General features: G+C 36.2%; 1 protein-coding gene across 1 annotated transcript; it reads left to right on the top strand.

The window, feature by feature from the left end:
* The first annotated feature begins 8,724 nt into the window (after positions 1-8,724).
* On the top strand, positions 8,725-11,770 carry LOC133823239 (calmodulin binding protein PICBP-like). Its single transcript, XM_062255900.1, has 2 exons — positions 8,725-11,384; positions 11,479-11,770. The coding sequence occupies exon 1, from the start codon at positions 8,897-8,899 to the stop codon at positions 11,378-11,380; it is 2,484 nt and encodes an 827-aa protein (XP_062111884.1). The 5' UTR covers positions 8,725-8,896; the 3' UTR covers positions 11,381-11,384; positions 11,479-11,770.
* The last annotated feature ends 2,589 nt before the right edge of the window (positions 11,771-14,359 follow it).

Raw genomic sequence — 14,359 nt, 5'->3', positions numbered from 1 at the left:
AACCTAGGAATTTCCTGATGCGACCCCGAAAGTGCACTTCTGCGGGTTAAGCCTCATGTCGTATTCTCTCAGTATCTTAAAGCATTCCTCCAAGTCGGAAACATGGTTATCGGCAGTTTTTGACTTGACCAGCATGTCGTCAACATACACTTCCATGTTCTTCCCGATCTAGTTGGCAAACATCCTGTTTACCAACCTCTGGTATGTAGCTCAGGCGTTCTTCAGCCCGAAAGGCATGACCTTATAACAATAAACGTTAGTTGGGGTCATGAAGCTAGTGTGCTCCTGGTCCGCTGGATTCTTGGCGATCTAATTATAGCCCGAAAATGCATCTATAAAAGACATGAGCTCGTGCCCCGCCGTGGCGTCCACCAATTGGTCGATTCTTGGCAAGGGGAAGCAGTCTTTGGGGCAGGCTTTGTTCAGATCGGAGAAGTCGATGCAGGTCCGCCATTTCCCGTTGGGCTTCGAGACCAACACAGGATTGGCGACCCAGACCGGGAACTTAGCTTCGCGGATAAAGCTGCACTTTAAGAGCCGGGCTACTTCCTCTTCTAGTGCTTCAGCTCGGGTTGTTCTTAGGCGCCTCTGTTTCTGGTATTTCGCAGGCACGCTTTTATCCAAGTGCAGGGTGTCCATGATGACGCTCGGACTGATCCCCACCATGTCCTCATGAGACCATGTGAACACGTTCAAGTTCTCCTACAGGAACTTAATCAGCTCCGTCTTCCTTTCGTTACATAGATTCTTCTCGAGCTTTACCATCCGCGAGGGATTTTGTGGATCGATATTTACCTCCTCAGGTAAGCCTTCAAAGGCTCGTCGGGTTGCTACCTTATGTTTGCCAGGGTATCGGCCTTGACGCGGGCAGCCTGGGAAGCTCGGAATGCTCTCTTGAAGTCAGCAAAGAAAGTTTTCCACGAGTTGATTGACTGCTTCTTACTCTGTTTGAACCATTGTCTGGCCGACCCAGTCAAGGTGGAAGGAAATATTAGACATCTCAGCTCGGGACCAATGTTGTGGGCCATCATTAGAGTGTTGAACATACCCAGATGATCTGACGGGTCCCCGTCTCCATTGAACTTGGACAAGTGCGACATACGGAAACCAGGTGGATATGCCGTTGATGCTATGCTGCGGGCGAAGAGCTCAAGTTCGTCCCCTAAATCATACTCATCTTTTTCTTTTTCTGATAAGAGCTTCCTCATCAGCTCCTCCATCTGAGCCAGACGCTTAAGGGTTTTGTCCTGACTTCCTTGGTTGTTCAGGGGCTGTTCAACAGCTTTGGATCCATTGTACGCGTTTGGCGGGTTATTGTCCCTCCTATCTTGAGATAGGTTATATGGGACGTTCCCGCTGTCGCGTACTTCGGACAAGTCTTCCCTTTGGCGAGCACGGCTGCCGTTTCCCACTGGGTCTCCCCTTTGAGAGTTTAGACGATCTCGGAGGTCGCCCCTCGGGGCGGCCTGAGGACTTTGCGCTGAGCTCAAGCGTTGGCGCAGGTCTCCGCTAGAGAGGTCACTTCAACGGCTTCCGGTCCAATAGCTCCCGTTTGAGAACCTTGGTGCCTGCCTCTAGGGATGAGGATCCGGGACTTTTTTGGGCGCCCGGCTACGATGGGAAGGTCCGACGGAAGGAGGATTTCTCCTACTGCTCCCATGAGCTGGAATGTCTCGAACTAGCCGGGGAGGAGACGGGTATCTTATTGGTGAAGGAGGATACCTGACCGGGGATGCGATCCTAGTCCCGTCAGGGCGGATCAAGTAGGTCGCGGCCGCTCCGCTCTACCATCCTCCGCGTCCTATGCTCGGCAGTCTGAGCGGGGTGCAAGACGGCTGGCCGGGGTGGGCTGTCATTGTGAGCCCTCCTTAGATCTCCTTCGCGAGCTTCCTCGAGCCCTCCTGGGTGCGCTCGAGGGCGAAAGTGAGCTGGGAGTTGAGGTCCGGACCGATCAACTGTACTGCTGCTCGGCCCTAGGTAGTTCCTCAAAAGTGGTTTCCCGGTGGTGCGATGTGGGAGTAGAATTTGATGTTGGGGGTCTGACCGACCGACTGGGCCTGGACCGATTACCCCGGCGGGACTTATGAGTCTCACCTTGCCTCTTTCCGATGTTAGCGTCGGTTGTAAGAGGAGGTAGTCGGGCCAAAACCTCTTGAATCTGCTGGTTAGCTTTCGCCAGCTGACTCCTCAACTGTGCATTTTCCATTTCCACCGCCGTGTAAAAATCTGGGTTCGGATTGGGCAGCCGGGGAGCCGAACTTCCAGTGTCGTCTTGGTCTATTGGCTGCTTTCCCGGCCGCTACTGGACCTCAGGGTTCTGATCATCGGACATGGCGGCATGATGGGCCTCCTGCCCATCACGTTGGTCCGCCTCGTTACCATGTCTTGAGCGAGTGACTACCATGGTTGGGTATTTGCGATAGCACCAATCTAACAGGCTCTCAATGAAAGCACCAAACTGTTGATGCGGTTCTTCGGCAATAGATAATTAATAGAATAAAGAGTGGGATTAGTGCTAAATAATGAACCGTAATAGATGAATGATCTCTTAGTAAAATTATAACTCGAATACTTTTTTAGGTGGTTCAAAGGTTAAAATCATTCTAGTCCACCAGCCAATATTATTGATATCTCTCTGATATTCCTTACAGGGTATTTCTTTACAAATTAAAATCCAACCATTTGCAACTCCCAGGGTCTCCATATTTATAGGGAGAGGGCACCTGGGGGTTGGCAAGGGAGGTCATCCCGTGACCTTCTTACCCATCATGTCACTTCTGTGACATTCATGATTAATTCCTAAAACCTGACAATGAAGTATGGTCTAATCAATAGGTAAGGGGGATAATGGGCCGCACGGCCCAACCCAGTCGTGGGTGCCTGAACACACACGTTTATGCTGCGTGTCCGAGAATTCAGGGATGGATCAGACACGTGATGTCTGATATATGCACGTTTACAGTGCGTGGTTGACTTTATAAAAGGTCAGAGGTGCCAACTCAAGCTCGTAACTCGAGCTTGATGCAGTCTCAGCTCGTGGTGTCCATACTTCTGACCCGACTCCTTAGTAATCTCATTAAGCCTTTGGTTACCTCGAGCTAAAGAGGTAGGACCTTGTAACAGCAGCTCTGGGTACATGGCATCCACGTGGTTAATATAATTATGCCCTTTCTCAGCTCGCTAATAGCCAGTGGATATTTAGGGCGTACAGTATATAATTGTAAAGATCCCAAGAAAAGAGAGAGAGAGAGAGTATGGTCAATAGGCAAAATTATGAATAAAAAAGGAGGAAATTAAATTTCATATGAGATTTTTAATAGTTTGCAAAAATATGCCTTTTTTAAAAATAAAAAAAAATGTTAATCTATGGCTTTTTTTTTTAAGAATTTTCACTTTTATGAGTTTATTTTCCCATATTTTTGTATAAAAGTTGGTTTATGCCATAGTTTTATCTTAATAAAGTTTATTAATTTAGAATGGTATGTTTGTAATTTGATTATTAATTTGTTAGCTTTGTTATTTTTATAATTTTTATATTAAATTTTTCTTTGGTTGTTTTGCAATTTTTTTTTTTTGTAATATAAATTGTGTTTAAAATTATTTTTGATTTATTATAAATATTTTTTTCCTTTTTTTTAGATTGTATGTTTCTTTTTTCAAATTATGGGTAAGGTAACTAGTTAGTTGATTGATCTTTGACAGTTATGTAAAATAAAAATCCTAGAGCTAGGTTAAATAACATGTACTAGGAGGGGTAACCAATTATCCTGAGAGAATTAACTTTCTAGCATAAGAGGGGTAATCAGTTACCAAAAGAGGGGTGACGAGTTGCTCATATTAAATATGAAAATAAACATCAAAATTGATGGAAAAACAGGAATAACACTTCATTAAAAAATGAAGAAGACGTAACTATGATTTTAGTAACATTAGTAACCAGTTACCATAGAAAACCCATAAATATACACACACATCAGAACATGAAGGTATCTAGTTACCCCTAGAAATATACATAGAAAGAACGTGAAGGTAACCAATTACCACCAGAAATATACACACAAAGAACGAGAAGGTAACCAGTTACCACTAACCTGAAGATAGAAAAAAAAATCAGATCCACCCCCCTTTTCCCTTCTCTCCCATCTTCTTCATATAATTTTTTTTCTATATTTGAATGTTCCCATAGGAGGAACTGGTTACTCATTCACGTTTTCATATCTTTATTAGTTTTCTTTCAAAATTTTGGTGTTCCTATAAGGGTTACAGTAAAAGGAAAATGTTGAAAAAATTGATTTGATTTTTTTTTACATAGAGTGGAAAAAACTATAAAAAAAAGTTACAATAATAAAAGATAATAAATAAAAATATAGTAAAATAATAATGTATTGCTAAAATATGTGTGAAAAAAAGGGCAAAAAAATAAAATGGAATTTGAAAAGAATAACTACAAAAATGAATAAAAAAGAAGGGAAAAAAACTTAAGAAAGAAAATTTAAAAAAATATGAAAAAAAACATAACAAAAGAAACGACGAAGGATAAAAAACAGATAAATAAATAAAAATGAAAAGAAGAAAAAGAAAATAATGGAAAAATGGAAAGAAAAAAATGAAAAAAAAAAGAAATAAAAAAAAAAAGAAAAAATGGAAGAAGAAAAAATCGCATATGTGTGAAAAAAAAAATTGAAGGAGAAAATAATAAATACAAAATTGAAGAAAAAATAGAAGGAAAAAATGAAAAAAAAAAACTGAAAAAATATGAAAAAAAAAACAATACAAGTGAAAGAAAGAAAATAGATAAATTAATAAAAATGAAAAGAAGAAAAAGAAAAAAAATGGAAAAATGAAAGAAAGAAAAAATAACTGAAAAAATAATAAAAAATTAAAAAAATAAAATAAAATTACCTTCAAAATTAAAGAAAATATAACTATAATAAAAAAATTTGTAGCATTTTTATATTTTAACTAACTACTAATTATGTTTCTCATATTTAAAAAAATTTTAATAAATTTTTATATACAAATTATAAAAAATAAAATTATCATATTTTTCGAGTAAATAGATCGAAGATTTCCTCCTTACTTAAAAAAGCCCGCTCTTTTCTTTTCCACTTCTTTATGGCAAGTCCACTTTTTCTTTTTTAAAATGCACACTTTTTCATTGGGGATTGCGAAGAGGAGCGTAATTGTAAAATAAATGTGGACCTTCGGCCCATCGTATGCCCCACCTGGTAGCCCATAATTGTCGACCATTGGCTTATCTTTCGCATAGTGCAACTGTCCAAACCTCCTTTTCGTTTGGGTGCCCTTCCCCACCATCAAAATTATATAGCAGCAATTTTGTCCCTTCTTATTTGTTAATGTCGTCCTACTATGTAGAATTACCATATTACACTGATCTAATTTTTGTTATCATGATTTTTCATATGTATCAACATTGTAGATATATATAAATAGTGTGTATCAACATTCTATATATATCCTAGATTATTTTAAGAAAAAATTAAGAGAAGGTAATGTACTACACAAGCAATTGGCTTCATTAATTAATTTTGGTTAGTGTTACACTAACAAAATTAGGGATGGGGCTTTATACTATAGCCATCATCTCATGTTACCATAAGTTTGTAACTTCTATTAGTTCTACTTGGCTCATAAAGTAGGCATACCAAACATGTTATGCATATAAATATAACTATTTAGACAGTAACATTCAAGCTAATTATTTTTATTGCAATTTATGAAAATAAATTAATTTCTCTCCATTAATCGAGTTTCTATTGTTTTATTCCTTCATTAATATGTACCCATTTAATTAAATAATAAAAAATTGTGGGAGCATTATAGGATGAAGATGGCAATGGGGTCTCCATTAGAGCTTATCTCAAAACAATGATTGAACAGTTAGTTGAGATTTTACGTACAACATATCCCCCTTTCCTTATCTAAATAGTAGAGGGTGTTTTCTGTCATTCTAGAAAGATTAAGTTAGAACATCTAATCAGACACTAATATAATACATTAAAAAAATTATAATAATTCTATTTTAAAATAAAAATATTAAAGAAGTCAGTATTATATGTAGAGACCTTTATGTCACATGATAATTATATAATTCAAAATATATATAATTCGTAACAAACCAAGGGCCCAAAACAACCTGCTAGTAAAAGTCAATATCATACTCTTATCGCCATAGTATTCAAATTTCATATGCTGTATTAAATAGTTATATATATAAATATTTATATATATATATAACTACTAAGTACAAGGAACTGCAAAAATGCACGTTTTTTTAGTTTTAAAATTATAAATATAGGTAGTGTTTGGTAATATTTTTGTTTTTTAATTTTTTAAACACAAAAATAAAAATAAAAATTTGTTTTGTTATTTGATTTTTTTTTTTAAAAATGTGTTTGGTAACCAATTTTGTTTTTTATTTTTGAAAACAAAAATCAAAAAATGCATTTGGAAACTTTTTTTTGTTCAAAAAAAAAATAAAAGAGACATCATGGGAGAGGAAGAAGAGAGAGAGCATAGATCGTGAAGAGTAATGTGGAGACAAAATTCTGTTTAATTTTTTTTTTTTTTTGAGAAATCTGTTTTAAAAAATTTTAGAAGTAAGAAATTTCTGTTTTCAAATTTTAATTAAATTTTTAAAAAATAAAAAGTAAAAATCGGTTACCGAACACAATTTTTAATTTTATTTTCAAAAATTTTATTAAATAAATAGAAAATTGATTTTTTAATAGTTACCGAACAGGGTCATTGTTTATAATTTTAATAAAAACTGGTTCACTAGTTTTTAAAAATATATATATTTATAATAGAATAAATTATATATAATCTCCACATATAATCTCTACATATATGACTTTTAAACACAACTGTTATCCCCAAAAATTGGAGTTCGATGACGTGGCAATAGGAGTGACAAGTGGCAATACATGGTCCATAAATGACACATTAATAGTCAATAAATGTATTGGCTCTTCGGAGTTGTGATAAAGTGATCTGACCGACCTGGTAGACATTTTGTCAGACCGATAAGGATTTTTGACTAACCAGTCATGTGCTTGTCTGTCGTGCTTGTCTGCCCAGTCATGTGCTTGTCCGACCAGTCATGTGCTTGTCTTCCCAGTCATGTGCTTGTCCGACCAGTGAGGTGTTGGTCCGACCAGTTAAGTGTTTGGCCGACCAGTGAAGTATTTGGCCGACCGGTGGAGTGCATGGACGACCAGTCATTTGTTTTGCCCGACCAGTAGAGTGTTTTGCTAGACCAGAGGTGTGCTAGAGGAGTGCTTTGCCTACGAGAGGTGCTTGCCTATTTCATCAGTAACAGCTTCAACCCGAATCATTCTCAACTACCGCGGGAATCTCTCAGATATCCCGGAATAATAGCCATATTGTTGCAATATTAGATTTATTTATATTTTATTAATTAAAGTCTGTTGGAAGAACTAATGACCCGGTAAAAGGGAGATATTTATGTACGATCCATGAGCCTATAAATAAATGGCTCATGACATTATTTAGTGGGATCTGATTTTTTGGAGACTGAGAAAAACTCTCTAGTTTGGGACTGTTACTTGGGGATTCTTGGGGCATTTTCTAAGAAAGTTAGAGACAGAAACTATGTATTTTCCTACTTACACTTAAAAAACTTAGTTGGTTCAAGTTCATCTGATCTTAAGTGTAGGATATATATCACAATTCCAAGTGGATGGTTATTACCAATAAATTGGGGCTGAACCACTATAAAATGATCTGTGTTGTATTTTTCTCATGAAGGTTCATTGTAGTTTTGACGTCTACTCGTCGTTGGCCAAAAACGCGGTCAACAACAACGTTGTATATGGCTACATGACATATATATAAAATACAATAATATTTAAAAAGAAATTAATAATAGAAATAAAATAAGAATATAAAAAGTTATAGTATAAACAGTAGTATATATGTATCAACTATTTTTAGTTTCCAATGTATATTACAATGTCCTTTGGTGAATTTGATGAAAAAAAGAGCTTCAATAACTTGATAAAAAATAAGCTATCACACAAATTTATAAGATAAAAAAAATGATATGTATGCATTTATTATGTTTAAATAAATATGATTTAATTATTTAAATTATCATAAAATATCTTTAAAATATTATATTTTTATTTATTTATTTATGTTTAAGTTTATATGTTTGTTGTAGTTTTTAAATTGGGCAGTGACAACAAAAGATTATATATTATATGTTTAATATGTTATTAAGTTTAAGTTTAATTAAATTTTATTTAAGTTATTAAATATATAGTTTCATTATTTTTAAATAATTATTATTGTACAATATTTCAAAAATATCATATTTTAATTTATTTAATTATTTATTTTATTTAAGTTTAAGTCAAGTTTACAATTTACTGTTAAATATAAAAATATTTTGTTAAATATAAAAATATTCAATTAACGTTTAAGGAAAAGAACACTGTTAAAACAAAAAAAAATTGTTATCTACCCATATTTTATATAGAATATATATATATAATATAAGAATATTCTATTAAAATTAACATTAAAAAAATAAAAAACCGCTAACATAAAAAAATTTCAGCACACTTATTATATAAAAGATATATATATATATATATATAAAAAGCAGCTATCCTTGCACAGCAAAAAAAAAAACAAGACCTATTAGAATTGAAGAATATATGGTTGTTTGGGTTCCAAGAATCTTTTTACTTTCAAAAGAAATCTTCCATGTCCAAAATCACAAACTAAGCCAATAAGAGGAGGATCTCTTTTCCTCAGCTTTTTGTTACCTATTTTCAAAGGAAACAAAGTTAAAGCAACTTCTCTACTTGTCTTTAGCTTGTGGTCATTTTTTTTTCTTTCTTAGAATATGGTTCAAAGAAAGGTTCCTGATAAACTTGGAATCCAAGCTGATCGTTCAAGGAACCATGATCAGAAGCTATTGATGAGCTTGGCAAAACCATCCTCATCCCAATACCAAGATGGGAAAAAGAGAGGGCCTGACTTGAAGAAAAAAAGGATGAAGAAATCAAAATCTTTCAAGCTTTCTGATTATGATCATCAGAGCTTGAAATCATCTTCTTCATCAACTTCAACTTTGATCCTCAAACAGGTCAACATATGCCAGCCAGGAAAGCTTCCACCACAAACAGTACTTCCACTTCCACAACACAAGCAGCCGACAACCATCAAAACCGCATATGGCTCCCCTAATTATATGAAGTCCACTAGCTGTTTCGATGCCAGAAAGGGGCAGCAATCTCAGGTGAGTAGTCTTCGGAATACCGGTACCTCCAAAGTTGTTACTTCGGCTTCTAATAACAAAAAACCGGTAAAATCTTCAAATAAAGCATCATCTAGTTCTAAGCATGTTAGGACTTTAACAAAGACTCCTAATTTTAAGCACTCAAGACCAGCTTCAGCCATGAGAAAATCTTCCACGGTTGCCCTTTGTACTACTGATGATGTCAATGTAGAGAGACCAACCTGTTCTTCAACTCTCAAGGACTCCATGTTTCCATCTTATCTGACTCTTGCTCCTGGAGGAACCGAGTCCGACGGATCCTCTATCATGAAGGTTTGCCCATATAAGTATTGTTCACTAAATGGCCATCTTCATGCTCCTCTTCCTACATTCAAGTGTTTCTTGTCAGCTAGAAGACGTTCGTTGAAGACACAGAAGAAAATGAAAGTTCAAGCTTTGAGCCCGAGAAAGGGGAAAATGGTGCCATCTGAGGAGGAAGTGAAAAAAATTGAGACCCTGCAGGTGGTAAAGCTTGAAAATGAAGAAGCTGCAGAGAATGTAGGGATTGATTTCTTTATAGAAATCTATCCTCAAACTAAGGAATATGGTGAGGAAAAGATTGCTTTTGTATCACTTTCTACAAAAGGTGGAAATGAAGAAAAAGTGGAGGAAGAAGCAGAAGCGGAAGCAAGAGAAGTTTATATTGAAAAACAAGTTGTGGAGATCTTATCAGACGGATCACCACAGTCTGAGATTGACACAGATGAATCTCTGGGGATGGCAGTAATCTTTTCTGAAGAAGGAAATTATTATGAAGACAGAGACTACTCTTCAATGTCGGAACAAGAAGAAACTGAAGGAATCTTTTCAAGTGAAAGTACCTTTGAAGTTACTGATATGGAGTGGGAAGAGGGGAAATGTTTTGATGCAGATCTCGAAGATGAAACCGATAACTCAAGCGAAAATAATGATAAATATGAATCAATATCCCTGTGCTCATTAAAAATTCTTAGTACCTGCGATGTTGATACGATTCATGACTATGAATTGGAAGTAGGTAAACAGAAAACAAAATGTTTTGAAGGACTTGCTGAAGAGAACGCTACACAGCAAGAAATAGGGATTCAAGAATCTGGGAATGAAGATTTAGACCAACCTTCCTGCACTGACGACGAGTATGAAGATTTATACCGCAAAGAAGAAATATTTGGAGAAGGTGGCGAGCGAGATTCTATGCACATTTTCATGGCTGCAACATCAACAATGAGAATTAAAGTAGATGAAGCAGAAAATATTGTCAATCTTACTGAGCTGACAGATAAAGATTCTTGTAACAATCTTCAAGATGAGTCAAAGGAGTTTGATGAAACAAACGGAGGGAAAAATGGAAGTCATAAGACAGATGAGAGTTCAGAGACAGATGAAGAGAGTGATGTATTGGAAAAAAAACAAGTGTTTGAAGAAATCTCAACTCCAGATTCATCTCCTGAACCCAATGAAGAAGTGGCACCCAAGGTTGAAGAAAGGATCAATTCAGGTAACTTAGAGCAATATATTGATCAAAACCAGAACACCCAATTGAAGAGTTTCCATGAATGTGAAGATCAAAAGCAGAAAAATCCACCAGAGATGGAAGAAGGTCACAAAAACGAGAATGAAGGCAAGGAATTGGAAAACAAAACAGAGCAGCAAAAGAATAGATCATTAACAACATTCTTACGTCTAGATCAATTGAAAGATGGTCAAGAAGAACTGAGCAACTGGTGGAACAGATCCAGGAGAGGAGTCAAAGATTTGGAAGTTGAAACGACAGGAGAAATCAACCCAAGAGAACCAAATTACTTGCCTGTTGTGGCAGACCCGGATGGAGAGAAAATTGACTTGAAGCACCAGGTGATGGACGAGAGAAAAAACTCTGACGAATGGATGATCGATTATGCACTCCAACAAGCCGTCACCAAGCTCGCTCCAGCAAGGAAGAGGAAGGTTGCATTGCTTGTTGAAGCTTTTGAAGCTGTCACTCCATTAAGGCATCAGCACCACCATCACCATCATCCTCATTCGCCGGCGTTTCCTCATGCCACAAGACCCCTTCAGGCTTGCAGCTGACATGGTAACTATAATGATCTTTATGTTAATTGTTCTAATTGCTTGAAATCATTTAGATTGAGTTCATTAAACTTTAAGTTGTTTCGTATTCTTTGCAGGGGATAGAGGAGAAAAGTGAAAAGGTCATTGGTGAAAAGCTGCATGGTCCAGGAGAAAGAACAAATACACTCATTGTTTTCGAACAGTGAAGGTGGAAATGGGATTCGAACTTTAGAATAGTATGGTTTGTTTTGAAAATTAAAGTTAAGGGTGGAGTATTCCCAAGAGTAGTTTTTTTTATATGATATTTATATGTAATGTTATTATGATAAATGATGGTGTTCACAGACCAAACTGAACTTATATCAATATTGTTTCAACTTATATGGCAATTTCTTAGACCTTCAAACATTTGTTTCTATTTACTTGGGGTATCATCATATAACTTTGCCTAGGTGGCTGAATTGTATATATACATATATCGGCTTATATATAATGTGAGAACAATAGTTTCTGTCTGTTTTTTTCATTGTCAAAGCAACAAGAAGTGATGATTTCAATCTACAATTGAGAATTTAAAGTCACAAATACTAATATCACAAACAATACAACCATGTAGCTAGGATTACTTCTCTGTTGAACGATTTAAATGAGAGAGAAAGTATCCATGAGCAAAATTTAATATTAAGAAATGCATATTAAGTTAATATGAGTATCCATGAGATAGCGCATTATAATCTATAATCCCCCATTTCAAATATAACCCACATATTCAAACAAAGAACAAAAATGAGTACCGAAGTCATGGAATGGTAGTCTACTCTCTTAACAGCATATTGATTGCAGGAGATTCCAGAAAAAGAGATTGAACTATAGTAAGTTTATAGATATTTTGGTATGACCATTGCTCTTGGAGATCTCCTTGATAAGAACTAATCTCATCACTTTCACCTGGTTCTCTATTTCTTTTAGCGACAACATTGAACAATCTAAGAGCATCGTTGGTTGGAAAAGATCGCAATGTGTTTGTATGTAAATTTCGCTCAACAATAACTTTCCAAAAAGATCTTCTTAGGAATAATACTGTTGATGCTGCACTCTTAGATTACACATTTGGTTGACTTAATCAATATGATGAATGTGTTATTTGGTTGAATTAGATGTGAGAACCAAAAGTGGAGTACATGCAAAAAGGTTCTCCATTGCATAAGTCTGTTACGGTCCACTCGATAATTTGGCAACTTAATGATAAGTGAAATCAATCCAAAAATCCCCCAAAGTGGGTCCTTCCAACATCTATTTATAAAAAATAATGCAAAGAGAAGGAATAGAAAGACTTAACGTGATTAGTCCACGTGGCAGCCCTTTAAATCCCTCTTCACACGCTTTTCTCTAATTTTATACAATTGCGGAGAGATGAACTGAATGTCTCCTCTTTCTCTGTTGCTTTTTCTCTTTTTTATATTGTTTCTTATTTGAATGAAAAGGTGTATTTTTTTTTTGTATTGTTTCTTAAATAGGAAAGTGAACTATGTGGTGAAAATTATCCCTCTACAATTGCCCCTCGTCCTTAGAAGAGACATGCCAAATGTCACTCTTAGGACGAATATGAAGCGCCAAACAATACTTCTTGAGTACAATTCTTGAGAATTGTTTCAATGACTCTTTTCTTAAACCATCATTTCCCTTCAATCTTATCACACAATGACTGCTCAATTTAAGTTCTTCTCCTTGCACATATTTGTTCCTATAAATAGTGCTCCAAGGTTTGAAAATCACTTTACCAATTTTGAAAATTTCTAATTTTAGAAACATTTTTTTTTCCTCTTTACAAAATCTCCTTAACCCTAGATAATTCATGTTTCTCATTTTTTTTTTCTTTTATTTCTCAATAACACCTCAAGGCTCTTCGAGATCTTCCAAACCAAATCCCTTAGAGGCATGGGAGAAAAGGTGTGCCAGTTCTTTTAAAAGGATTCAAGACGAGTGCAAAATTCCATCTGATGTCTCAGTGACGATGCTCTGTCTCAATAAGATTAACAGGTGGAGAAATGAGGACTTATTCACTCATAATGAAATTATAATAGGTGCCAAGCATTTGGAGCGAGTTCGATTTTGTAACGCCATGGTTACTCCAAGACCGTTACTGTGAACTTTAAACCGTGCTTAACTCGCTAAACGAGTCATTTGGTTATAAGCGTGCATCTAGGTGTCATTAAAAGGCTACGGTGAAAATCTCGATCAAAAGGAAATGATATATTTTATTTAAAACATAAAACTGTACATGGGCCCATGAAAACGTTTACAAAGTTATTTACAATCCAAAATGGTCATTACAGTGTAAAAATTACAACCCGCCGACCTAACCGGCAAAATATAGGGTTAACCCCTAGTTCCCCTAAGAAACACCTTGGCCGTGGTGGTCAAGCAGTCGCATATGTACACATCACCACCTAAGCTCTCCACTCAAGGCTTGGTGAGCTTTTCTTTCCCTTTACCTGCACCACCATAGCACCCGTGAGCCAAGGCTCAGCAAAAAAACTCATTAATGCATGTATACATTATCAAATGATGATTATGATAATCATACTGGGCTTGTAGCCTGTTATACCCAAAAATTGGAGATCAATGACGTGACAATAAAGGTGACAAATGGCAGTACATGGTCCGTAAAAGACACATTAAATAGTCAATAAATACATTGACTCCTCAGAGTTGTGATAAAGTGACCCGGTAGACTGAAGAAGAATTTGGACTGCTTGAAAGATGTCATAACCAAGCCAAGTGCACCTTGGTCCGAGGAAAGCTAAGGAAAGTGCATCCTAGGAGGCTAAGGAGAATGCATCCTAGGAGAGCTAAGGAGAATGTATCCTAGGAGAGCTAAGGAGAGTGCATCCTAGGAGAGCTAAGGAGAGTGCATCCGAGGAGAACTCAAGAGAGTGGTCCTAGGAGACCCCAAGAGGGTGGTCCTAGGAGACCCCAAGGATTTGGTCCGAGGAG

The sequence above is a fragment of the Humulus lupulus genome, chromosome 3, assembly GCF_963169125.1.
Source record: "Humulus lupulus chromosome 3, drHumLupu1.1, whole genome shotgun sequence".
NCBI classification, from domain to species: domain Eukaryota; kingdom Viridiplantae; phylum Streptophyta; class Magnoliopsida; order Rosales; family Cannabaceae; genus Humulus; species Humulus lupulus.
The sequence above is the reverse complement of the archived record's forward strand: the minus strand, read 5'-3'. Positions and strand labels throughout refer to the sequence as shown.

Excerpts from the sequence above, each read along its gene's own strand:
- LOC133823239 (XM_062255900.1), top strand. The coding sequence starts at position 8,897 with ATGGTTCAAAGAAAGGTTCCTGATAAACTTGGAATCCAAGCTGATCGT.